This window comes from Odocoileus virginianus, chromosome 30 (genome assembly GCF_023699985.2).
Source record: "Odocoileus virginianus isolate 20LAN1187 ecotype Illinois chromosome 30, Ovbor_1.2, whole genome shotgun sequence".
Taxonomy (NCBI): domain Eukaryota; kingdom Metazoa; phylum Chordata; class Mammalia; order Artiodactyla; family Cervidae; genus Odocoileus; species Odocoileus virginianus.
In genome coordinates, this window is record NC_069703.1 from 43,383,205 (window position 1) to 43,410,548 (window position 27,344).

Below are 27,344 nucleotides of genomic sequence, written 5' to 3' on the forward strand. Positions count from 1 at the left end.
AAGAACAAGTTAAATGTTGTATCTGTCATGTAAACTGAGTTTCCTAAAAACTTTTTTATCCCCCTATTATCCTAATACAACCTACAGGGAATTCTAAACAGATTCAAATGACAGGGTAACAATGAGTCCTTTCAAGACCACTTTTCACCAGCTGGCTTACCAGAGAGCAAATTCTAAGGGCAGAGATCTCATCCCTTAACTCTGCATTTGCCCCCACTCTGGCGCAGCCCACTTCACAGCCTTGCCCTCAGCTGGCCCTCACACTCACAGATGAGCTGGGCCTCATGCTGGTCTGGGTTTTACCTTGCACATCAGCATAGAGGGGCATTTCCCAAAAGCAAAGCCTGGCCAGCAATGATGCTGGGTGACGCAGCACCCCCAGCTATGATTTAGCCGTGGCAAGAGAAGGGATGGTTGCTCCCTACCTACCAAATTCAATATTTAAATAAAATGAAATCTAGATGTGGTGGAGTCCCCATGATTTGACCCATTTCTCCTCTAGAACAAATGAATAAAGACAAGTCACCTACCCTCAGCTCTCTGTGCAGAGGAGGCTGGTCAGTCTTCCCAACACTGTGGCCCACCAAGTGCAACAGGCCCTGTCTTCCCCTTCCCATCCCAGGCCAGAGGCACAAAGGGACTCAACAGACTATTCCAAAGAGGGATTTCCTCACAAAAGACACGGCTGTTTTATACGGCCCTGTGACCCAAGTCTTCTCCTGGTGGTCCCATGATTCTAGGGTGCAAGTCTGGCTGTGTTATGAGGCTGTCCACCGGCACGGACCCAAACCTCTGAAACCTCAGCCGCACACCTAACACTTGATTTAACCATTTTCCCACTTCTCAGTGGGCCCATGCACCCTTAAGGGACTGACTGTTAGCAGTAAACAAGGGTGCGAGGCAGCAAGCAGCATTCCCTCTGCAGCAAAGCGGCTCACCATGCCCCTTGCGCAGTGGCAGCGGTCACCTCAGCTCAGCAAGTGGTGCTAGCAAGGAGCGCAGCAGGAAAAGGCCATGAGCAGTGTGATGAAGGCAGGCTGGGGAACTAGACACTTGAAATAGGACGTTGGAGACTGGACGGAAACACAGCAAGGGGGAGGGACACCTGACCAAGAAAGCTAAGCCACCCCTAAAACACTCCCCTCACCATTTCCAGGACCCCTAATCTCCAGAGTACATGGGAGAGAACAAGTGTTGGCTCTTTCCTCCTCGTGTCCCTTCAATTCTCAAGTCCAAGCAGTTGCTGTTCCTTGACTCAAACACAGCCACGCCTGTGGGAGAGCCACGGGGGAAGGACAAAGCAGAACAGTCCTGGCTTCTGTTCAGATATGGCAAGGCTCAGAGGGGTCAAGGTCAGTTTGGTGCTTTCCGATCAACTCTTACTCTGGTGGGTGGAATCAGGCTCAACCTCTGCACCAGCTATATTAGCTGAAATTAAGATCAATACATGTGGACATCACAGCGGAAGGCAAGAGGGAAAGGGCCATAGAACGTCATTCTTTGACAAATGTTGAAAACATAGAAAATATGTATTTCTACACATCAACCATCTCCATCTTTTAGGAACTTTAAGTAATTTGGGGTAAGTGATCACAAAAAGCAGCAATGACAGGGCCACCTCCAGGATGCTCAGCCCACGTGCTAGTCCTGATGTGTGGTCTGTGGGATCCCAGGCCTCATGGAGATGGATGGGCAGTCAGGATGGCACAGCTCAGGGCATCACTGCCAAAACGGAGCAGCACAGCCACTTTGGAGAACTCCACACTACACCCACAGTCACATTCACAGATGCTATCAGGTCACCTGGCCTAGTGTCGGCAGAAGTGGTTTATTTATGGTTTGGGTGGAAGCTCTAAAAAACCTAAAGTCACATTAAGCCTTGCTAGATTTCTCCATGCAGGTTAGGGGCCTGAAGACCAAGTTGCAGCACATACATGCCGAGCCTCAAAAACACATGAGGGGTTGGGCCATGCTGTGGTCAGATGTCCTAAGGAGCAAAGTCACACAGGACAAAGATACGTCCCCACCCCCAGGTCCTGGTGCACGACAACCCTAGGGACTGGGGAAAGGGAAGGGCTAGAAGTTTGCAAAGTGTAAACAGTATGAGCTCAGAAAGGAAGACGAGCTGGCTCCAAGGGGAGAACAGAAGGGAAAAAGCTTGCAGAGAGCTTGCGGTTGGGTGGTTTTGGCCAGTGAGGAAAGCCCACTTACACAAAGCAAGGAAGCTCTACACACACAGCGGCACACAGACAGAAGCAGGGCTTTACCTCCAAGCAAGAGATATTTTTGAAGTAAGACAAATGAAGTCAGCCAAGCGAAGGTCAAGATCCCCCTTTCCAACCTGATGGACTTTTGAGCTTAATTCTAAATCAGAAATCACTCTGTTCCTGTTCTCAGCATGGCTGGTGGAAACTTAAATACCAAAAAAACTGGGGTCTCTTTCTGAGAGCCAGATGTCACCTCAGTGTCGGACCTCAGCGGAGATGGAACAAAATACCGTGTGATGTGATACCATGAACTTATGGAAATGAGGCTGCATTCCCCGGATGACCCTCCACGGAGAAGTCTGTGCCATTCCTTAATATGGTGACAGTCAGTCTGAAAGGCCACTTCTTTGATGCACCATAAAGAGCAAGAGCATGAGACAAGCTAGTTTAGCACCATTTATTAAGTGATCTCAGCTGTTGTTGTAGCTGCTGCATGTCAGCCTGTTCTTAAAACATAAAATGCTCTTCCAATTCCTCTTGTCCGGGACGGAAGGGTCTTCCAGGTAGCACACCAACAGAACAAGAGACTCCGATGACGCCAGCTTCAATGACGGTGCCATCCAGAGAGGGAGAGGGTCATGGCACATTCAACCGCGGCTTCCAGAGGTTTTGAAAAAGGAGCCTTTGGGAGCCCAGCCTGCCTGGCATTCTAGTGGAAGTGCAAAAGGTTGGCACGTTGGGAGAGAAAGAGAGGGAGCCGCGAGGGGAAAGTGGCATCTAGGTGTCAAGGAGGGGTTTCTGGCCCCTGTGGCTGCAAGGCTGGAGGACTAGGCAGACCTCTGATAAAGCAGCAAGCAGCAGACTAAGGCACCAAGCCCCAAGGCTAGCCTAGACTCTATGGACCTGTACACATTGCTACAGAAGTCAGGAAGAGCTGCTTCAGGGTATTTGAAAGGGAGAAGAGCGGAGAGGGGAGAATTGAAAAATATCTCTTTCCCTTTCCTATCTGGGTGAAAAGGTTGCTTGGGGGTGGGGTGGGGGGATGCGGGGGGCATTTGGGAACACAAGAGTCCTAGGAAAAGTAGGTGTGGATCTCTCCAGCCTAGACTGAGTCTGGCTGGAGGGCAGAAACTACTTGTATTCCAGAACAAAGAATAAGAAAAATCTGCCAAGAGAAAAAGAGTGCTGACCCAGGGCTGCCAAGGCAAGCCCTCAGGGTCGTAATGGCTAGTAACTGCTAGTGGCTGTGATGAGCCACACCCAGCCATTTCATACAGACCACCTCCTATGGCAGCATTCCCAGTTAAAAACTGGAGCTTAGCTGGTATGAGCCAGTTCCACCCACAACATGATCTGTAAATGCAGGGGAAAAGATTCCCAAATGATCTGCCTGCTGAGCCATTATTGGGCTCATTACTATAATGCTTGTAATAACAGTGTGATGATGTTATTACTAACAATGATGAGAGCAATAATCCTTGACCCTGTTAGAGCATACTCCATCTGAGGACCTTCAATTACAAGGACTGAATCAGCCTCACAAACAACCCTGCTCAGTAAAGCACTCTTACCCCCCACTTTTCCGATGGGACACGTGAAGCGGAGTGGCAGACTTTTCAAAGGCACGCACTGGTATCTGAGTCAGAGGACAGAACTACACCTATGGGTCCTGACTCCTAGCTGCCTTGCTCTCCCTTCACATGTGAGAAAACTCTTAACAGCCACTCCCCACAACGTGTCTGTAACACCCAGAGTTTATTTATGATCTTCGGTCACTGAAGGAGCAACCCTGGCCAGTGATTCTCACTTGTGGACGTCCAGCTTCACTCCCCTGGGTCCCAGGTAGACTGCCAAGCTAACTTCCCCTCTGGCATTCCTGCTCCCCTTAAGAGTCTACCCTCACACACACACTATTCTACTTCCACTTCAACTTCAGCTCTGCACACAAGGAAATGGGAGTCATCATTCCTGGTAAAGAAGTCAATTTCCCAGGACAAAGAGAGCAGACTGAAGCTAACAAGTTAAAAAGACATGCAAAGTGGAGTGAGGGACAGACAGGGAGGAGGGCCTCACTGTTCAGTGCAATTATTTTATAAACTGCAAGAAAAAGAAGAGCACTTTGTCTTTCATTTTAAGATAGTGGTTAGTGAACGAAAGACAAGACAGCCTGTGTGAATACAGCAAGCCCAGGCGGTTCAGCTGGGACTCTGCAGAAGGGATCTCTCTCATCCAGAGCACCCAGGGTGCAGGCAGGCAGAGAACCACACCAGCAGAGAACTGCTATGAGTGGACAGAAGCACTGGGGGAAGACTGGTCTGTCCCTTCTCCTTAAGTCAGTCTCCTGGAAGACCATATTCCTCTGGACCCAACTAAGGACCTACTTTTGCTGAACTCAGGGACATGCCCCTCACACCCCCCCAAACCCCCACAACACATACTTGATGCTGTCGGTGTGGGTTTTGTATTCCATAATGGTGTTGGGAGGTAGGTTAAGCACTCGCCGAAGCGTATCCCGTATTCGGGCCGTGGTGGCTTGATCGCTGGCAGTCTTATTCCATATGGAAATAATGTCCTCCTATAGGAGGGACGACAGAAGGATTCATCAAAGGAAACTGGAGGCAGTGAGAAGAGCAGAGGTAACACACATGAAAGCAGACCTGCCCGCGAGGCGGCTTACCTGAAAGCGGACAGAGACCACAGCCCCGCAGATCTCCTCCCCAACCATGAACTGTTCCCCCAGCATAGCCAAGATGAGATTCTCCCAGCAGCGGGATGCCAAGCCCTTCCGCAGTCGAATTATCCATTTTCCACCATTTTTATTTGCATCATCCTGTAAAAAGAAAGTATTAAAAGTTAAAATATCATCTCACAGCATTAGGGCCAAGGATTCATGACCACTGAGAAGTCTTGCCGTTTTCCAACTATTCAACTCTACAGGAAAATGTGGTAGGACTATAGGCAGAAGAAACGAGAAAAAAGAAACACAAGGTGGGGATCCTTGCAACCAGCCATTAAAGAAAAACAGCCAAACAGACCCTTTAAAAATAATCCTCTTTTGGGAACTCCCTGGTGGTCCAGTGGCCAAGGCTCAGCACTTTCAGTGCCAGGTCCAGGTTCAATCTCTGGTCAGGGAACTAAGATCCCATAAGCCATACAGTGTGGCCAAAACAAACCAACCAACCCTCTTTGTTGAAAACTACATTAAAACGAAATAATGTCAGATTTCAAACACAGATCATTCCTTACTTCATTTGCTAAAAGTTTATCATGTGTCACCATGTCCCCAAATACAGACATGAAGTCACGATCTCTACCCAGATCCAGTCAAGTAAAGCAGATGGACAAGAAAACTAATTACAGTAGTATAGTCTGACAAGTACCACTGTAACAGAGGCACACACAGGAAGTTTATGAAGAACAGGACAGTCAGAAACACCCAGGAACAGGAAAACATTTCAGCTGGGTTGTAAGGACACAGAAGTTAGCCAGGTGAAGGGCTCCGCGGGCACCAGGAAGGACACGGCTGTGTGCAAACACTGACTGTGAGGCGGAGACGCAAAGAGGAAGATCTAGCTACATGAAGGGAGGATCTGGAGAGGACAGGTGACAAGTGCTGAAAGGTAATTAGGTGTAAGATCATGTGTGCAACAGAAAACTGCATAAGATTTTTAATTAAGGTATGTGTGTGTGTGTTGTGGGGGCAGGGGTTCCCTGGTGGCTCAGATGGTAAAGAATCAGCCTGCAATGCAGGAGACCTGGGTTCGATCCCTGGGTCAGGAAGATCCCCTGAAGGAATGGCTCCCCACTTCAGTATTGTTGCCTGGAGAATCCCCGTGGACAGAGGAGCCTGGTGGGCTACAGTCCATGGGGTCACAAAGAGTCAGACAGGATGGAGTGACTAATGACTAAGTACAGCACATGTGTGTGTGATCAGAGTCTTCTGGAAGAATGCTTTGGCATCAGAATAGAGAAGATAGACTACAGCAAAGAGATCACAGAGCTCAGCTCTGGGTGTCCGGTGACTGCCCCTAAGCTTATTTTTACTCACTTTAACCATATGTATACTATGGTAATATATTACACACACACACACACACAAAACCAGTCTATGGGAAGAGTAATCCACAAAAATCCTTCAATGTTGTTACAACACCATGTTAGTGAGAGAACAATCTTTGAAAACCATCCACACAAACAATGGAATCGAGGCTTCTTCCTAGGGTTCCCATTTCCAAGAATGTACCAAACTGTGACGTAGCTTTCAAAGAAGACTTTAACCAATGCCCGGCACTAACCCCCAAACCAAACAAACAAAAAACCCCCGAAAAACAGAAAACTTCCTCAGAAAAGCAGTCTAAGGCTCTCAGTTCTCACCTCCCACATGGGTTTAATTCCTTCTTTGAAGAGATGGAAGTCGCTGTGGCCTGTCAGGTCCCCGGGACGCACCATGTGGCTGTAAAACCTCCAGAACTGCTCCACCTACAGAGAGAGGATGGCAGAGTCAAAAGAGGTGCCTTCTTTTTGTTTGAGCGAATGTGAGATTTAAGAGAAGAGCATAACCATGGAAGGCACTCTGCTAGTGGCTCTACTTTTTGGAGGACAGATGCTCATTCTGGGGATTGTGGGGGAAGGACAGCAAGTTAGAGGGAAGCAGACTGTCTATTTTGATAAAAAAATAATGTCACACTGTCAACACAAGAATAAACTCTTTAGATGAGAAATGCCAGCCTCAGCCAGGAGCCTTATTTGGTAAAATGTCAATACACATCCTCCTGTGGAAGCCACAGGAGAATCACCACATGCTCTAGGAGGTCTTTGTTTTACACAATAAAAACCACTTAGGTTTGAGGTATATTCAGTGCCATATAACCTCAGCCTGAACCAAATCACTTAAAAAAAATACAGTGTTATTAACAGTGTGAGTTAACTAGTCATTGTGCTCTACAGTACACGCCCAAGACTTATTTATAACTGCAAGTTTGGGCACTTCTTGATCAGAGGTTTACTGTCAAAACACAGCATCAGCTACTCTGAAGTACACTTTATTTCTATGTAGTTACTGAGCATTAAGTGACAGAATCAACCGCAGGCACTACGCTATACCACGGTGCCCTTGCTAAGGCCCAGACGGTCCAAAAACCAAGCAGGCCTTAGCTTCCTCACTCAGGGTTTAAGTTTCTCTTCTTAGCTATAAAATTTCTCTTTGCTCCTCCTTCACAGTCCTGTTAGAAAATCATACATATTTCTCTGTAAAATGTATGCTTATTTATATTTATCACACTATTTCTGTTTTTCTCACTAGTGATTGGATAAGAAGAAATTAATTACTTCTCTGTGTGTGTGCATGCGTTCATGCTAAGTCACTCCAGTTGTGTTCAACTCTCTGGGACCTTATGGACTGTAGCCCACCAGGTTCTTCTGTCCATGGGATTGTCCAGGACAAGAATACTACAGTGAGTTGCCATGCCTCCCTCTAGGGAATCTTCCCACCCCAGGGATCGAACTCACATCTCTGGCATCTCCTGCATGGGCAGGTGAGTTCTTTACCACCAGAGCCACTTGGGAAGCCCTTGATCACTTCCCTATTCCTCTGCAATTCACAGAGAACACCTACAAAGTACTGGGCAGTCAAGTGCACACTTTACAAGGAAGGAAAAAATCTGAAACAGTCTGAAGAAAGCAGTTGGCATTTGCCAAGAAACTGCTGAAGAGGCTCTAAATAAACATGAAGCAAGATTCCATAATGTGCAGGTAAAAACAGGTACCATGCAGACAGAGATTCAGGTCACACTCCGAGATCTGGGTATCAACTGAGGAGAAACCCTAGACTGTGTGAAATGGTTGTGCCTCTCGATCCTCTAGAGCACAGAAACCTGGGAAACATCTCATGTTACAAGGAAATTAGGAACGAAGCCATCTGCAGGACTTCAACACAGTATTTCACCTCAGCAAGTGCTATGCTTAATGATACCCAGGGATCTGGGTCAGTGAATGGTCCTATGCATACAATGAGCAATAATCTTTTCCCCACCCTAACACAGTGCAAAGAAATGAAGCTCGCCTTCTAGAAACTGTGGCTCACTGTGAATGAGGACTTGAAAGAAGTGGTGGGGATAGAGCATACCAATCACCTCCAATCCTCCAGTGGAGCACTGCTTTATTAACAGTTTGGTCTCCACCAATCTGGGAGCCATTCTCTACAATCTTATAGCCAGAATTCTATACCCAAATCACGAGAGATGAAATAATAAGCAGGTCAAGAAACAGTAATACTATAAACCTTTTTTTTTTTTTTCATTCTCTTAAGGCAACTTGCATTTTTGAAACTTTCAACTGGAACCAAAAAATAAATATTTAAACTTAGAACATGAAGTGCAGAAAAGACTTTAGAAATCATTTCAACTACTTTCTTTGCTTTATAATTGAGAAAACGGTTTCAGAATTTGCCCCAGCTCACAGTCAAGCAGCAGAACTTGTGATCCCCGAGTCCAACACTTTTTCCATTTCAAGATACAGTTTCCTTAGTCACCTCAAGAACTTTTAAATGTTGTCAAATACTAGGATCAAGGACCAGTGGGAAATACTACTTTAGCATCATTAGTTTCACAATGTAATTACTTTTCTGTGAGGAATACTGTGGGACATTTCCCAATGCCTCGACTTACATGACATTGGTGAGTATAAAGCAGTATTAACCCAAGATGATGCTGATGATAAAACTGTTCAACTTAGCATATATGCCCAAAGAAAACAAAAACTCTCCTTGCACAAGCTGGGAAAATTCACACATGCTTTTTTTAAGCGGGAAAGAAAAATGCTAGAAGTAGTTGTAATTATGCTAAAATAACTGAACAAAATCCTGAATGGTTCAGTTTCTTCTCTCATCCTAAGTGCTTAACCAATTGTTCATAACATAATGGCTGCCATTTTACCCTAAATGTCTAGCAACCTATCAAAATTTTTGTGGATTCAGGAGTGTTAGGATGATATGGATAATTTTTTAAATTCTACTGTTCTCTCTTCCAAGAATTCCTTCCTCTTATCACTTGTTCAAATTTTCTGAATTCAATCTTAAACCCATCTTGCTCCCAAAGAGGCTTCTCCAGGCTGAAATGAATCCCTTTATTCTGAACTGCAAGAGCATCCTGGCTATATATGTACCTCCTACTGTCTCCCTGTATTAGAAATTCCTGGGCATGTCTTTATTTCCCTAAGGGCAAGGTTTTTTAGTCATTTTAGAACCCTATTATGCCCCAAATTCATTCAACAAACTTTTCTTGAACCATACATGTACCAGTGCACAGCTACTTTTAATAATTCAAAAAACTAAATTTAACAGTAATAAGAGAGCACAGGCCAACTAATACAAGATCTCTGCTTGTGGCTGAAATATCAACTCAACACAGTAATCAGATGATATGATTATCATTATATAGGCATATCTGATTAATAAACAGATAAATAAATACAGCCTGTCTCGTAAACAAACACTGAAAAACTGGAGCATCCTGGCATGCATTTTGGTATATGGAAGACTGAAAGAATGTAGGCTTTGGAAGGTGGTTTTTACAGCCTACCCAACCTGAGTCTCAATACTGGTTCTGCCACTTAATCAAGTTAATTATAACTGACTTGAGACATCAGATCAGATATTTAACCCAAGTCTCATTTTTCTCATTTGTAAAATATGGATAACATCACTGACCTCATAGGGCTAGCATAATGATCAAAGGAAACTATACAAAGTGACTATAATTGTGTGCCCTTCCTCTTTACTAATTTATTTTAAAGTTTACTGTCTATTATAGTTTCCTTTTCCAATGTCTGCATTTTAAACAGAATGAATACCTTAGTAACTTCAAAAAAATAACGAATCCTGCATTTGATTCTGCCCACACATCAACTGTACGAAATACATAACAATCTTCACCAAACAAGACTGGCTTTAATCACAGACAAGCCTCTCAGGGTTTACAACTCTAGTTTTCTGTGAGGAAGATGAGACAGTGTGTGGGCTAACTGTACTGACAGTGCCCACAAAAAAACAGAAACTTCCTTTTCCTTCTAAACACAGAACAAAGATGCTAGTTTATGCATAATCACTGACATATCCAAAACCCAATGTGAAGTTATTAAAACAAAAACTTTTAAATTTTGTTCTCAATTTTATTGACAAGCTTCATGAGGACACCACATACTATAAAATTTTTTATCTCCCATGACACTTTGCACACAGAAAGGACTCCAAAAATACCCACTTAAACGAAACCAGTATTTTTGTATTATCCCCATCTGATCAATTCCACAATTTATGCACTTATTGATTCTGACATATGTTGCCTACGGATATATATAATGAGAAACAGAAGAATGAGCCAATTTAGCTTTACAGATTCAGGTCAGTCAACTAAGGAAACCAGAATCCTATGCAGGTTACCAGGAGGGTAGATAAACACAACCATGTAAATACAGACAAGAATGTACTACCGAAGCTTAGTACATTAAACCACCAAGTACTCACAGAGGCAAAGGTGCCAATCTGTTTGATATTCTGTTCATAGCTCTGTGAGCTGGTGGGACGGCCAGGGGTTCTCCTGGAGTACCAGAAAGTGTAGTTATACTGCAGGGGGTGCTCGGCTGGCCCAGGGACGACAGCCTGTGAATCAAAGGAGACGTGTTAATCTGGGAATTTTCCACATGCTCTGAGACTGAGAAAACATTTCCCAGTGTCACCCCTTACCACCTCCATTAAAAAGGATACATCCTCAATTACCTGCAATGGGCTCAAGACTCTGCTTACATGGTAAATTAGTGGTTAACTGTCTCTACGTTCCTGTAATACTTTCTCTGTTCTTAATGCTTTCAAAACTTTCTACCTCCTACCATGAGTATTTATGCTTGTATCTCATCTCAACATATTCCCAGGCCAAACACTGCCTCCTCTATGACACCCTATCACTTGCTGGCTCATGACACTGGGCAAGTTGCTTAACCAGTTTGCGCCTCAGTTCCTTATCTGCAAAATGGGGAAAACAATAATGACCACCCTCATGGGGCTGCTGAGAGGCTCAAATTAACAGATGTGAAGTGCTTAGTACCATGCCTGACACACAGAAGTACTCAATAAATGACAGCCTAGGATTACTGCTACTGTTAAATGTAAGTGCCTTGATTCATGCTCACTCACTTGTGTCCTCTTAGCATGTAAAATGCCTGCATTTGGAATGTACTAAATACTGTGATAAATGAATTAATGATTGCTTTAATATTTCAAGAAAGAAACTGAGAGATCTATCTCTTGTTCTCCAAAATTCATTTCTTCCAAGTCACTTTCAGCCTGAATTATTATCGACTAAAGAGTCGAACATTCTAAGTGATGGGCAGGATTTGAAATACTGAACAGCAGCTTCTGAAGCAACTAACACCCTTGCTAAATTCCAAGATTAATCTCCCCCACCTCAGGCTCAGAGAATGTTGGAAAGCGAGGCAAGAACTCAAGATCCTGTGGCAAGGGGAACCTTCAAAGTCCCAAGATGAACTCCAGTGATGCAACAATCTTTTTTGAGAACAAAATCAGATACTACAAAACCGGGTGTAATCAAGTTCATGAAGTATCCTTCAGATTTCACAAGATCACCAAGTCCCAAATCCAAAGGCAACGACATCTGTGCAGCACAGAACTCACCTTCCTCTTGCTGCCGCTCTGACTCTTGTCTCGTTCCGTTTTTTCCTTCTCACCATCTTTCTGTGTGCTGTTTTCTTCATTCTGATCATGGTCCCCACTGTCATCATCTTTCAATCTGAATGGAAAGGCAAAACAACAGTACCCCATGACTGAGCTAATTCTTGTTTATCTAACTTATTCTTGCTTATCTAAGGCCACCAAGTCAGATGAACTACCATGTAACCAACCAGAGGTCACTCAAGTCACAAGCAATGAGGTGCCCATGAAAGAGGGAAAAGGAAACAGAAAGGCAACTGGGAGGATTAAGCAAAAATGAAAATGTGCATCAGCTAATTTGTGAATTCCAGAAAGCACCATGTTCTAGTTTTCTAAAAGTCTGCACAAAGAAGCAAGAGGTAAACAGTGTAAGGAGTTGTTTTCTATGCCAAAAATAGTCAATAATGAGGAGAATTTCTGGATTATATAACTGTTTCGGCATTTCAAGTGAACCTGAGAAACTTCCCTTTCTATCCTGCCACTTCTAACTATCTTTCCTACCGTTCCCCACTGCTAGGGCTAATCATTTAATTTCCAAGCTTAGAACTCTCCACTGTCCTATGCCCTTCCATGTCCACCATGCAGGATATAATACAAGGAAAGATTCTTGTAAGATTCTCTACAACTCGACTGTCAACTGGCATCCTCTTTCTCTCTCCCCGCCTCCCAAAGCAACCCAGATTCCCACATCTGTGCTATATGCAAATACCACCCCTCAGCCTAAGGCACCATCCCTCCCACATCTGTTTTTCCTACTAGATAGAGGGGGCCCTGGGTTGGTGTCTTATTAACCTTTGTATCTTCAGCAACAATGGCAAGAAGATGCTGGATTGATGTTAAATGAAAAAGAAATGAAAGGAAGGAAGAAATGTCTTCTTGCCGTGTAAGTTCAGTCATAAATACATCAGGTGCCACCCTTTCAGGAGCAGTGAACCTACACTCAGTGCTGTGTTTTGGTTTGCTATGACTTCAAACTCACTTATTTATGACTTAAATGAAGATGCTGTTTTGAGATAAGAATGAAGTGTCAGTTCAGTTCAGTCACTCAATCATGTCTGACTCTTTGCAACCTCATGGACTACAGCATGCCAGGCTTCCCGGTCCATCACTAACTCCTGGAGCTTGCTCAAACTCATGTCCATCAAGTCGGTGATGCCATCCAACCATCTCATCCTCTGTTGTCCCCTTCTCCTGCCTTCAATCTTTCCCAGCATGAGGGTCTTTTCCAGTGAGTCAGTTCTTTGCATCAGGTGGCCAAAGTATTGGAGCTTCAGCTTCAGCATCAGTCCTTCCAATGAATATTCAGGACTGATTTCCTTTAGGAGTGACTGGTTGGATCTCCTTGCAGTCCAAGGGACTCTCAAGAGTCTTCAACACCACAGTTCAAAAGCATCAATTCTTTGGTGATCCACGTTCCTTATGGTCCAAGTCTCACATCCATAGATGACTACTGGAAAAACCAAAGCTATGACTAGACAGACCTTCATCACAAAGTAATGTCTCTGCTTTTTAATATGCTATCTAGGTTGTTCATAGCTTTTCTTCCAAGCAGTGTCTTTTAACTTCATGGCGGCAGTCACAATCCGCAGTGATTTTGGAGCCCCCCAAAAATAAAGTCTGTCACTGTTTCCATTGTTTCCCATTCGCCATGAAGTGATGAGACCAGACGTCATGATCTTTGTTTTTTGAATGATGAGCTTTAAGTCAGCTTTTTCACTCTCCTCTTTCACTTTCATCAAGAGGCTCTTTAGTTCTTCTTTGCTTTCTTCCATAAGGGTGATGTCATCTGCATATCTGAAGTTATTGATATTTTTCTCAGCAATCTTGATTCCAGCTTGTGCTTCATCCAGCCTGTCATTTCACATGATGTACTCTGCATACAAGTTAAATAGGCAGGGTGACAATATATAGCCTTGATGTACTCCTTTCCCAATTTGGAACCAGTCTGTTGTTCCATGTCCCATTCTAACTGTTGCTTCTTGACCTTCATGCAGATTTTCAGGAGGCAGGTAAGGTGGTCTAGTATTCCCATCTCTGATAATTTTCCAGTTTGTTGTGATCCACACAGTCAAAGGCTCTGGTGTAGTCAATAAAGCAGAAGTAGATGTTTTTCTGGAACTCTCTTGCTTTTTCTATGATCCAATGGATGTTGGCAATTTGATCTCTGCCTTTTTCTATATCCAGCTTGAACGAATGAAGTCTATCAGGATATTATGTGTAGTCATTCATACGCACTAGCAGGTCAGTAGGCGAGTAGCCCCTGCTGGGGGCTTATTAGCAGAAACAGATAAAGAAGGAAGCATGGTGAGGGAACATTTAGACTATAAATACTGAGTGTCGTGTGAGGAATATCCGAGTTTCCATCTGAGCAAAGTTGTCCTTTGCTGATCCTGCTCTGTGAAGATCTTGAGCCACGCGCTCCTGCAGTGACCAAGGCGACTCTTTGGTGGGCAGTGGTGTCAAACCCTGCAGCAGTCTCTGAAGGGAAGTGACATTAGCTCTGCTGTGGTAAAGCTGCCTCCTTTAGCAGTGGTGACAAAATGTTTAGCAGCCCTGCAAAGATCAGCCTGCCCATCACCACCAGTGCTGGAGTCTTCTAGCAATAACTAACTTTTATTTTGGAGCTGGCAGCTGGACTTCAGTCCCTAATTGGCAAAGCCTTCTCACCCAGTGCCAATTCATATAAAGGTACACCTGGAACTAAATTTGGACTGTATTCCTTTCATCTCCCTGTGCCTGGAACAATACTGTGAGTAATCTACCACTGGTTTGGAATATGTTATGCTATTTTCTTTACCAGCTAAAAAGACATCAGCATGCTACTGGCTTATGAAATTACTGTAACTCCCACAGTGGACCTGTGTTAAATAAACTACTGGTAAAAAAAATCTATCTCTGAGCATATTCTGTCACCCTCCAAAACAAAATACTAAGGCTCTCAGTGAACATAAAATTCACTGGATCTAGACAAAAAATGGAAGGTGAATTCACAAAGATAGTAAGAATGCTGTTAGTCTAGAGCTGGACCATCAACTTATGGATCTTTTCTGAAATCACTTTTCTGGCCCTACCCAGTCACACAAAATTTGGCAATTCTCAGGACAGGTACTAGAAGTGGTCAAACTGTAACTCAGACACAGGAATACCTTGGAGCCATTGTGGGTTTGAGTCCGCATCACAGCAATAAAGCAAGTATCACAAGAAATGGAGTCACACAGATTGTTTGGTTTCTCAATGCACTTAAAAGTTATGTTGACACTACACTGTAGTCTATTAAGAGGGCATTAGCAATACGTCTAAAAAAAGTATGTATCTTAATTCAAACCTTAGAGTGGACAAACTACATATGTGCTGGGGTGCCCGCTCTGCCCATTTCACAGCCCTAGCTGTAGGATATACTCCAGAGATCGAGCACTGTGCCACACCCAGCCCCAGCGCCTCCCTGGCCAAGGCAGGACGATGAAAGGCACTGGTAGCCCAGCCTGGCCAATAACCTATGCCTCAGTGCCTTCCTCAGATTCCTCCCTGAGGTCTTCATCCAGAAGGTGAAAGATCTTACAGATTCAGGAGTTGGGGCAGTCAGTCATATGAGCTGCATGTAAGAAAAGCCATGAGGGAATAAAGACAATAAGCAAAAGCAGAGAAGGCCAGGAGGGGCAAAGGGGATGGAGCAGATGAGCAAAGAGTGGAGAGGAGAACAGGGTTTTTCGTGATGCTGCCATCTCTTTGGCTTCCCTGGACGCCTGGAAGACGTAATGGTGTTTACAATAACTCCTTCCCCATTATGAAATTTGAGTTCGCAGGGTTTCCTTTTGAAGCGGGGCCTGTCCAAGCATCCAAGTCCCACAACATTTACCAGCACACTGTGTGTATCAGATATTATGAATACCTGACACACAGTCTTTTCCCTCCTTTCCGTCCAGTGGTATCAACCCACCTGCAGTCCCCAGCCTCACCCCTCTGTTGTGCTCATCAGCTGGTCTTTCAAAGAGCTCCTCTTCCCCTACTTAATTTGTCCTTTAGGACCCAGACTAAGGGCTACTTTCTCTTGAAAATATTCCCTGATCTCTCTCTAGGCTGAGTTGGGACTCCTTCTTCTAAACATCCCCATATATTCATAAATGTTTTACTTGTCCTAGCTATACCGTCAGTTTTTTTGTCTCCCGATTACAAGTATTTCATGTTTGTTTGTTTTTTCAATTGCTTAAGTCCAACATAGCTTCTAATTCTCTTCTTTAGGGAATATCCCAGGGACTCAAACCACTTCTCTCTTCTCAGCCCCCAACTTCCCACTATACCATCTGGGGTCCTTTCCCTTCAATCCTGGTTGAAAAAGGGAACAGTTGCTCTAGCACCTCACATTTTGCCAGCTCCAAGCAAAGGATGTAAGTTCCTTTCTTTTTAGTGCTTTTGCTGCTAACCACTACTGGGAAACAGAAAAATAATATCAAGAATAATTATGTCAGAGAAGAAACAATGCTACTGTGACCCTGGTCCCCAGCTCCCGACTCCCTTCTAAAACTTTAACTGGAAACCCTAATGGACCTTCACCTAATGCTGTTATTTCTTGAGGGTGGAGCTCTGCTCTCTGGGACAACACTTAAGGCAAATCATTCGCACCCTATCTTCAGAGGCTACTCTTTCTTCCCAGCTGGATGCTGGATTTGAGCAAAGATACTATCCAGGTGGAAATATCAGTGCTCCTTAGACTCAGGCAGACAATTAGCATCTGAAGCTATCCATGCTGTGGCGCCTAATCAGCTCACCCAGCTTCTGCCCAGGTATGTCCTCATACTCTGACTAGACAATTCACAGCAGGTAGAAAATTGGGCTAATCCACCTTCACATGTCCAGTATCAGGAAATGCGGGCAGAAAACAAACACATTTAACACATGGATTTCTAAAATCAAGGCAATACAAGGCAGAATAGTAACTGCCAAATAAGTGGTTCAGATAGTAGGCAAGAATGGGCCAAAGCTAACAAAGAGAGAACAGGGACAAAATAAAATCTGGCACCTGGATTTGAAAACCAAGCTCAACCCTGTAGGGACTGCAGTACTTAGAAAGCATTTTAATGGTTTTACATTTGAATAGGAGCAACAGCAATGGCACCTACTGACTTGATGGCGGGGGTGGGGTTAGGGGGCAGATTAGGTTACATATGTAGGCCACACAGAAAAGGATACTAGAACTCCTCTGCAATCTGAGCCCATCAGATTAGACTAGAATACTCAAATCCAAGCACTGGATATGTAGGACTCTGGCAAACTGAAACATGTCCACATGTCCTTAGGAGCCAAGTGGTGAAGAATATAAACCAAACAGTCAACCACTGGCCTACAAACTTGCATTTTTTTGCATTAAAAAAAAAAACAAAAACAAAAACCTAAGGGTTGGAGTGCTTTCTTCAATTGTTAATTTCAAATGAAAGAGTTTACTTTTTTCTGGTGAACAGCTAGAAGACAGATGTTTAAAAAAATCTGGCTCAGTATAATGAATAGTTAATAACTGGAACGAATTAAAAATGACTGAGGTTAGGGACTTCCCAGATGGTCCAGTGGTTGAGATCTCACACTTTCAATGTAGGGGGGCTCAAGTTCAAACTCTGATCAGGGAACTTAAGATCCCACGAGCCACAGGGCACAGCCAGAAGAAAAAAAATCCGGGTTAATTTTTGTCAAGATGTGCTTGAACCAACCTTAAACAACCTGAGTATGAATCTCACCATATGTGGCCCTTCCTGCTGTGGGCAACTTATTTCATCTCAGAGCGTCTCATTTTCCCTATTTGTAGAACAAAGTAACAAGATCCCTCTTACAGGGTTGTTTGAATCAGTTAATATGTGAAAAGCAGCAAAGTGCCTATGGAAGCCATTATTGCCATTCTCAAATTAGCTTACTGCAGACCAAGAAATGGAGAAGGAAACGGCAACCCACTCCAGTGTTCTTGCCTGGAGAATCCCAGGGACAGAAGAGCCTGGTGGGTTGCTGGCCATGGGGTCGCAGAGTCGGACACGACTGAAGTGCCTTAGCATGCATGCATTGGAGAAGGCAATGGCAACCCACTCCAGTGTTCTTGCCTGGAGAATCCCAGGACAGAGGAGCCGGGCGGGCTGCCGTCTCTGGGATCGCACAGAGTCGGATACAATTGAAGCGACTTAGCAACAGCAGCCCAAGAAATGATTTGGGTAGGAATGGGCCAGATGACCCATAAAGTGTCTTGAGATGAAATTTTGATTTCTTCAGTTTGGTGGAGAAAGGAGTATAGGGTTGGCAGAAAGCTCCACTGAGGCAGGACTTCAATCTAGAGCTAAGACTTGCAAGGCTTAGGATGGGGTTTTTGTTGTTCAGTCACTAAGTTGGGGCGGACTCTTTTGCAACCCCATGGACTATAGCCTGCCAGGCTCCTCTGTCCATGGGATTTACCAGGCAAGAATACTGGAGTGGGTTGCCATTTCCTTCTCCAGCGGATCTTCCTGACCCAGGGATCAAACCTGCTTCTCCTGTATTGGCAGGTAGATTCTTTACCAGTGAGCTACCAGGGAAGTCCCTGAAGATGGGGGGTGGGGTAGTGGTAATCAGTATAGAGATGAGATCAGCTACACAGTGGGCTACAGAAGCAAACTCCCAAGACTTTTTTCAAGTAGTAGAGCCCTTTCAGCAACCAGGAAACATCCTGAGGAGCTGCCAAGAGTGCTGGAATCCAGGACCTATGGATTTGCACACCAGCACTCACTGTCGTGGAAAAATTCCTATTTCCCCTCAGCAACAGTGGGTCACAAACTAAATTAATGGTAATTCCACTTTACATGTATCTCACTCTATTTAACACTTTACAGAGTACCTTTAAGTGTTGCTGAATGTGATTTGAACCTTATCACACCCAGTGCAGCAGCAAGACACTCATCACTAATGCGGTTTGGATTAAGAGGCTCAGAGACTGGGTAACTTTCCCGCTGTCAAATAGCTGGTAACTGGTGGGTCTGAGGCTGGAAATCTAGGTCTCCGGAAAAGAAGATTGACTGCTAAACTATTAGAAGAAAGCCAAGAACAAAAATCTACCTCCAGATACAATCGCTGGAGGGAAATGTGCAAAAATATTACGCATTTCCTTTCTGCACCTCCAAACTGTTTGATGCTGAAACTAGCACTCAAACGATAGATAAGGTTCACCCGTTGGGTGAGAAACTGAGTTCTGGGAGAGTGTTTGGAAGGGGGGTAAAAGCGGAGGAAGAAGAAAGGAAGTAGGAAGGATCTCAGGAAGACGATGAAAATTCCGTAACAGAGCAGCCGCTGCGCTTAACGCGGCAGCCACATTACCTCACCGCATCCTCGCAACTCTATGACATGGGCTGTTACGGTCCCTACTTTGCAAATGAGAAAACTGAGACTCAGAGGAGAGGTGACCTGCCTAGGCCAGAAAGGTGTGTGAGAAGAGCTGAATTCAGTGGCAGGGCGGCCAGGCTGCGGAAACACCTAAACCGTCGAGGTCTCCGCCCCTCCACGCCGCGGGTAACCCGCACTCGGGCGGGGCGTCCCAAAATCTCCTTCCGGGCCGCACGGCCACCTCCTGCCCACCGGATACTGCACTTCGCCCTGGGTCCATACGACCCTGGGGTCCCCGAGACCCCTGCATCCCTCGTCCCTAACCCCCTCTTTCCCGCTGGCAGCTCAGGGCCGGCCAGACCGCAGCCCGAGTCAGAGATTGTGGCCTGTGCCTCAGTTTGCGCCGCCTGCAGTCCGGGCGGGGGTGGGCGCAGGGAACAGTTGGGGGGAAGGGGCCCTGGGGGGCGGCCACGCGCCACTCACGCGTCGAACTTGTTGTTCATCCTCTCGCCGCCACCGTCGCCACTGCCTCACGAAGTGACTTCCGCTCCCCCAGGTCCCTCAGCCTAGGCTCCGGCCACTTCCGGTTGCTCAGGGCACAGCGGAACGTTGGCGCGTTGGCCGCGTAGGGGGCGGATATCCCGGGATGCCTTCCTCCTGCGCAGAGGCGCTCAAGTTTGGCGGCGTGAAGTCGGTCTCGCTTCCTGTCCCGGTCCTTGTTCCTGCCTGCCGCCCACTCGCCCGCCCTGCTTAGCCGAGGGCGTCCTGAACGCCTCCCGGGGCGGGCTCCGAGAAGGGCAGCTCCGAGTCGCTGAGGGAGCCGGCTCTTGCTACAAATCCCGACTCTACCTGCAGTTGGGCTGCGCGATCCTGAACTGTCTCCTAACCTCCCTGACGCTGTTTCTTTGGTACTAGCCATCCTTTGATATACTACCCGTATCTTCACGTTGCCTTGTGGATTGATCGAGATAATCAGTGTCCAGCTCTACACAAGGTAGCCCTCAATAAACGGTAGCTATTGTTCATCTTTGCTTACTTGTGTCAGGAACTACAGAGCTCCTCTCCTCCTTCGGAGGCAGTTAGAGAGGGTGAGAGATTCACCCCAGGTGGCTGAGCTTGTAAGAGGCTTACAGGAACCAGCAGTGGTCCCTCCATCATCGAATTACCCGCTGCTCCAAATACACAGCAGTGTGTGCAGCGCGCGCACACACACACACACGCTCTGGAGTGAATGCAATGAACCTGCTGATGAGTGATTCCGAAAGCCAGCAACCCTGGCTATTTCCAGGGTCTTGCTGCCTCGCCCCAACAATGTCCTGTTGTCAGGACACTGTAACATTTTTAAAATCTTCACCAGCACCTTTGATCCTGTGATGAAGGTAGGTAGGAACTGCTATCTGTGCCCATATTTACAGATGAAGACACAGGATCAGCAAGCACAAATGTGCTTGTGTCTTGTTACCAGTAGAATTCAGGGCTCAGGCTCCAGCCGTACTCTAAAAGCATGGCCTTCCCGACACCTCCCCCACCCCACCTGCCCCAAAGACCAGCTAGCCTCCTTGTTTCCTAACCAGGGCCAAGGGAGGCTGGTCAGGGTCTCCTCTCAGGATCCCTACTTCCCTCCCTAGCTCTTTTTTTTTGTCTTAACCATCCCTTCAGACCAGTGCAAATTCCCTGGCCTTTGAGAAGAGAAGGGAGAGGGGTCCATTTTCCAAGCCATAGTACTTTCTTAGAATGTCTAAGATTGGGTCAGAGTTGGGAATTCTGAACTCCAAACCTTATTTATCCACCATTGTTCTGGCAAGCCCTTTTTACTCTAGGCCCCAATTTGCCCAATCTAAACATAGGGGAATAGTGACTCTTGCTTATCTGTAATGCTATGAGAAGCTTTTGAGAATGAAAAAAGAGAATAAAACTCATAAAATGTTTGGTGCCTACAGCCCCCATAAAGCAGGCAGATACCACCTGGAGTGGGCTGCCTCCCTTTCAAGAGAGCATTGGCCGCCACTCTTCATTTCTCTCTTGACTCCTCTCCTTCAAGAGGCTGCAGGGAACTTGCAAAAGGGAAGAGAAGCCCAGGCCTGGAGGGCTAGGACCTTGTCTAGCTGGGGACAGGATAAACAGAGTCCTTAGGGTTTCAGAAGTGATGGGAGTTGACAACACCTTGCTGAAGTGAGGAGAGTGCCAGGACAAGCAAGCCAGTGCCACGTGCATGCTGATTCCACTAGCACACTCTGCCCACATCCCAGCCCCAGTCACTCCGGGGTTCCAGCTCTGTCTCTTTATTTCCCCAGCTTTTCTCACATATCCCCCAAGAGTGTTTCCCAAAGAGTATACTCATGACCTCAGGAGCAGAACACAGCTGATAAAGACTCCATGTGGCTAGTAGCGATCGGTCAGCTCAGTCAGAGGAGGGCAGATAGGAGCGGGGATCCCCGGGAAAAGGCAGGGCGGGCACTCGGTTGTAGTGGGCCATGAGGAAGATGCCAGCAGTGCCACAGACAAAGAGCGAGAGCATGGCCAGGAAGCAGACTCGATCCAGCACTCGGCCCACCAGGAACCACTCCTCGTTCCCCTGAGGGTGGAAGGCAGGGTAAGAGATGACCAGAGGTGACACCAAGGCTGGATCTCTGGAGCACCCTTAGCCATCCAGCAGGCTTCTGCTCTTCATTTCCATGAGCCCTGCTCACCTACTTCAGGTCTGACCCTGGCCTTTTCCATGGTCCCATGGTGCCACTCCCAATTCCACTTTTTCCATGCCATTGCCATACCATGGCCACCCCACTCATCCTGCCCCCATCTTAGGTCCAAGTTTGCACACTAGGTGTGCAAACTGTACCCCACTCCCTGCTGACTTACACTGTCAAAGTGAGTCTGCTGGTGCCGGGCACGGGCAATGAGGTTGCAGGCCTCCACGCAGGCCTGGATGGCCGGGGCAGCCTGCTTCAGGCTGCCACACCACTCAGGGCTCTTCCCTGACTCTGGACCTTTCTCTGTTGATGATAAAGGGTAAGGTTTGGGAGTAGAACTGGGGAGGAACAGTCTGAAGAAGTGGCTCCCGCTTTCTTAAGGACCCCAGCCCCTCTCCCCAAACTGGACGTTTGCCCACCCCTCATCCGCTGTGCCTGGCACCTTGGTCAACAGATGACCCTTCCTGTCCATCACATCTCCTGCCTCACCAAGCTTCTCCAGCGCTGCCCTCACCAGCCCATTGCGCTGGCGCTGCCGGAAGAGGAGTTCACTGCGGGGCAGGCAGAGGGCTACCTCCTCCCCAGCTGTGATTGGCCACCCCGAGGAGGATCCATTCTGTAGCCGGGGCCGGGCATCCTGCATGGCTACTGGGGCCAGTGGGCGAACATGCATCCGCAACAGCTGGGGCAAGAGCTGCAGGAACACCTGGAGAGATGTTGTGTGTGGCTTAGCCTAGTGGCCAGCAGACCTTCCTGGGTGACCGGGATTGGGAGCAGAAGGTGACAATTGGCACAAAGAGTTTACATGATGGGGGCCCTGTGGCAGCCTGGCAGGGGCAGTGGCTTGGCCCTGCTACGGCTTCCCTGTTCTGTGCCAGACACTGACCCAGGGCCCCTAAACTTTTGTGCATGTCAGAATCACCAGGACACTTGTCATAAACACAAGTTCCTGGGTTCCACTCTGACCCAGCATGTCTGGGGCAGGCTTGGGGATCTGCCTTTGTAACAAGGGTCCCAGCTGACTGCTTCAGGTGGGCTGCAGCTCACACAGGCCCTGGAGCCACTTGACCCAGGCAGAATCCTGCCTCTACTTTCTTGCTGTGCGACCTCGGCAGGGCTACTTAACCTCTCTGTGCCTCAGTTTCCTCATGTATAAACTGGAGATGAGACCAATACCCATTTCACAGAAGTCTTATGAAGGTTAAATAAGTTAGTATATGTAATATGCCTACCACAGAGTAAGCACTGTATATTACTCTTGATCCATCTGGGCATGTGCTTCAAGATACACATGGGGCCAGTTTGCTGCTGAACGTGGTGAGGAATGTGCCCAGGGCCAGGAGGGTGTGTGAACAGACAGGGCAGGAAGAGGCTGAAGTAGGCAAGGGTAGGGAGCTTGCCTTGCGGACCCCTCGGGCCATGGAGTGTGTGTGGGGGGACCTCAAAGACACATTGAGTACGACCACAGCGTTCACGACAATGAGGATGGTCACCACCAGGAGGAAGGTCAGGTACCTGCAGGGCAGGATAGGCAGGTGGTGGGGCTGGCCACCTCATCCCCAGATACCAGTCCCATCCTAGTGGCTGATTCCCCCAAATCCCTGGGATTGAGGAGGGTGGGGAGTGGCAAGAGGACAAGTACCCTGCATTCCTGAGAAGGGAGGAAAGGAGGTGGGCTCAAGCATGAGAGCCAGCCTTACTTGCTGATGAGTGGCACTGCCTGGGAGGTCTCGGGCACCTTCTTGGCCACGAGGAAGAGGAAGACGGTCTGGGCCAGGAGCACGTTGATGGCGACGGTACACTTCTGGCCCCCCGCTGCCCATGACCAAGAGGCCCTCAGAGCGGATCTCAACCTCCCCACCGTGGGACAGTACCCTCCCCGCAAGGAGTCCGTGCCCCTGGTGCCAGGTTCGGGTGCCATTCGGCCCTCCCTGCTCCCGGTGCCGCTGGCTGGGCCACAGGCCCCCTCCCACCAGCACTAGGTACCCTTGGCAGGAAGGAAGTAGATAAGGATGGCCACGGAGGAGATGAGGACACAGGGCGCGATGATGTTGATGACATAGAAGAGGGGCTTGCGCTGGATGAGCAGGTAGAAGACGACCTTCTGGTGGCCTGCCTCCTCGGCTGGGGCTGCCTCGTCCAGCAGCATCTTGGCTGGCCGGTGCCGGATGGCCCACTCCCCGTTTTCTGCGGGCAGCAGGCGGGGGTGGGCACAGGGACTGGGGGCGGGCCGATCCCGGCAGCCCACAGAGCCCAGTGCCCACAGGAAGCACCACTGTGCGGGGATGGATGCTTGACGCCCCTCCCGCCAAAACCGGAGTCACTACCAATGAGGAAGATCAGCTTTGCTGGGCCTTTAAACGACAGGCTTTTACGGTTCAGAGGAGCTTTCACCTTGAGTGACACGGGAGGGGGCGTGGTCTCGGTCAGGCCCCGCCCCCACAGCCAGGTCCTGCACGGACCTTGGATGGAGATTACCTGTGAAGGCCTCGGGGTCAATGAAAATCCATTCGATGGTCTGACCGTCTTCCTGGCTCAGCTGCAAATTGATCTCATTTGTACTGTAGGTCTGGGACCTGGGAGATGGGGGTGGTAAAGAGGATAAATTGGAGTGTGTGTAGACTCACCCAGGCGGTCACACAGACCGTCACCTGAGGGCAACTGAGGGCAGTTTTGCCTCAAAAAGCTCAGTCAAGAATTTCTGAGTTCTCCACAAAACCTTGGCAGGAGATGGGGCGGGTCGGAGCAGAGCAGGGAGTCTGGCTCTCGAGGTCTGGAGAAATTACAGAGTTTAAGGACCAGGAGGCTGAAGCTCCAGCGTGTGCCTCCTGGTAGCCAGAGCTCCGGCCCACCCGGGCTCCCTTCCTTCCATTGCCTCCAGGGCGGAAGGGGCCGATGGCGAGAACAGGAAATACAGCCTGTACCCCTCTGATCTGTTTCTACTGAAGAGGGTCTCCCGACAGGTTCCCTTATTATAAAAAAAAAAAAAAGACTGCTTCTTTAAAATACGGGGAACCCATCCCACAGACCACTGTCCCCCCATTGATGGAGGAGGACACTGAGATAGCCCCGGTCTCTCTGTGGGTCTGAGGGTGCAATGGTCTAATGCATGTGTGCATGTGTGTGTGCACGTGTGTCGTGGGCGTGTGTGTGCCTTCTCGCCCACCCACCACAGTCCCTGATGGTTGTCTTTGGCGCATGGGTGGGGAAACTGAGGCAGTGAAGGAGGATGAGTGAGGCATCTGGGACTTAGCAGGGAGGGTCGTGGGCATCTCCAGGTGTCTGGGTCCCAGGGAGGTGGAGCCCGGCTCCCCACCCCTGGCCGGAAGCCTCGGGTCCCCACCTGGCCAGGACCCCTCTTTGATCGGCTTGAAGAACCCCCCACCCCGCATGCATGGGCCTCCTCACTGGAAGATGAGGGAGCAGTTCTGCCAGTCGAAGGGAAAGTAGGTGACAGAGACGGGGCAGGAGGAGCGGAAGATGGCCGGCGGCAGCCAGTACACACAGCCGTCGGGAGACACGAGCACGTTGCAGTAGAGGGCCACCTCGAACACGCCGTCCACGCTGCGCACAGGCCAGGTTGTGGGGCTGGGGGCCCGCGCCCCGACAGCCCCTGCTAGACTGAGACACCCCCCACCAATCCTGACCAGTCCTCTGCCCTGAGTAGATGGGGCCCGGGGACACCAACCCTTCCCAGCCACCAACCATACCCCTGCCTGGTCCCCCTCCACCCGGGCTTGGGGACCACTGCCTCCCCTAACAACCTCCCGCAACACCCACCCTGCAAGGCTCCCTAGCCCCAGCTCTCCTCCATACGGGTCATGACCGCGACCGATGGTGGTTAAGCTCCCCGCTTGTCCTGTGCCTACCGAGGGAACTGTCCTTGTCCCCAGGGTAGCGGGGAGAGCAGCCACCCAGGCAGCCCAGCCCTGAGGCGGTGGAGCCCGGGCTGGATCAGTGCCGCTGGTTCCTGGGCCCCATCCTTAGTCCCCGCACCCTGGCGCCCTCAGGGGCCCCAGCTGCTCCCTCTGTTCACCCTTCTCTTTCCCGGAGGCCCCCTTGTCCTGTGGGCCCTGCCCTGCCCGGGCCCCCCTCCTCACTTGTTCTCCAGCACGATGTCTGGCCGCCACACCATGGTGGACGGTACCCGCAGCACCCACAGGCCACCGTAGTCTTGAGGGTCCCAGCGAAGCCGGTAGTCACACCACTGCTGCAGGGGGAGGGGCTGCCAGACCCCATCCCACCCCCAGGAAACAGGCCCCCTCCCGGAGGCAAGATGGGGTGGGAGGGGAACAGGCAGCCCTGAGGGGCCTCGGGGGCCCAGAGTGGGGCTGATGGAAGGAGGGCAATCTAGTGGCTTCTTACCATTTCTATCCAGACGTTGGTGGTGAGGGCCTCCTCTCGCTCATTCTGAGGATGCAGGACAGAGGGCAAAGCCCCCATCATGGACCAACTCCCCAGATGTCCCTACAAGACCCCAGCCTCTTGGGCAGCCCCCATGGGAGTCGGCCAGCTCCCTGGTGGGCTGCCCAAGCCCTGTCTCTCTCCGCTGTGGGCCCTGCCTGCTCCTGCCTTCTGGAGCCACCCCTTCACTCCTCAGCGGGGTCCCAGGGAAGCAGTAGGCTGTCATCCTTGCCCCCACCCCCCACACACACACACACACACAGGCCTGTGCTCACCAGGGAGATGAGGTTGGTGAGGGTGAGCTTCAGGCTGACGTTGACCACGTCCAAATCGTGCTCGGCGGGCCTCAGGTGGGGGTTGTAGCCTTGCATCAGGTCCCCGAGCAGACGCTCCTCCTGGTTACGGGTCTCAGCCCCTGGAGCAGACAGTGGTGAGCCTGGGACACAGCCTCTGGGGCAGATCGGGGCGGGGGGTGGGACATGGGAGGGGGTGATATGGAGAAGTGGGGAGCTGGGGGTGAGGGACAAGCCTCTGTAGCGCCCCTCCCCAGGCCCTCCGTCCCCTGAGGCCTTGGGCTCCTGCTCCCGGCCTCCCCAGGCCCCAGACCCCCTGTGGCCACACCCAGGCAGAGAGCCAGCAGCGGCAGAAGGAACAGCGGCCTCTGGCCCCTGTGCATGGTGCCACGGTTCTCTGGTTCTCTGCAGGGATGGGGTGGGACTGCAGTTCCCCCCCAGGGCTGGGGGTGCAGCCTCCGGGGCTCATATAACAGCCCACATTCTCCCACCCCAAGCCACCCCGGCCAGGCCAGCCCAACCCCGCCAGCTGTCTGACCACAGCATTGCCAGCTGTCCCCGCGCGGACACAATGCCGGGCTCAGATTACCCAGGCTGGGGAGGACGGAGGGGCTCCATCTGCCCAGACCGTCCGGCCTCTGTCCCCACTCTCAGGCTTAGTTGACCCAGTCCTCCGTCTGCGTCCCGGCCGGGGGCTGAGGAC

General features: G+C 48.9%; 2 protein-coding genes across 4 annotated transcripts in view; both read right to left on the reverse strand.

Moving 5' to 3' along the window:
- The window catches only part of EIF4E2 (eukaryotic translation initiation factor 4E family member 2), a 29,733-nt gene extending 9,886 nt beyond the window's left edge, over positions 1-19,847 (reverse strand). For 2 of the 3 annotated variants that reach the window (XM_020896026.2, XM_020896025.2), the window contains exons 1-6: positions 19,738-19,847; positions 11,893-12,007; positions 10,729-10,863; positions 6,582-6,686; positions 4,885-5,037; positions 4,646-4,782 (exon numbers count right to left, since the gene is read on the reverse strand). In XM_020896026.2, coding sequence (XP_020751685.1) covers positions 4,646-4,782; positions 4,885-5,037; positions 6,582-6,686; positions 10,729-10,863; positions 11,893-12,007; positions 19,738-19,757 — 665 coding nt within the window. In that variant the 5' untranslated portion in view covers positions 19,758-19,847. Of the gene's footprint in view, positions 1-2,650; positions 2,917-4,645; positions 4,783-4,884; positions 5,038-6,581; positions 6,687-10,728; positions 10,864-11,892; positions 12,008-19,737 lie in introns of those variants that run through there. The other variant, XM_020896024.2, reaches the window with a different exon arrangement.
- Positions 19,848-21,533: 1,686 nt separating this feature from the next.
- On the reverse strand, positions 21,534-27,024 carry LOC110138702 (acetylcholine receptor subunit gamma). Its single transcript, XM_020895915.2, has 12 exons — positions 26,970-27,024; positions 26,624-26,763; positions 26,310-26,354; positions 26,045-26,154; positions 25,353-25,508; positions 24,423-24,520; positions 23,931-24,131; positions 23,645-23,759; positions 23,345-23,459; positions 22,434-22,650; positions 22,114-22,247; positions 21,534-21,829 (listed from the first exon to the last, which is right to left on the reverse strand). The coding sequence occupies exons 1-12, from the start codon at positions 27,022-27,024 to the stop codon at positions 21,656-21,658; spliced, it is 1,560 nt and encodes a 519-aa protein (XP_020751574.2). The 3' UTR covers positions 21,534-21,655.
- Positions 27,025-27,344: the final 320 nt, after the last annotated feature.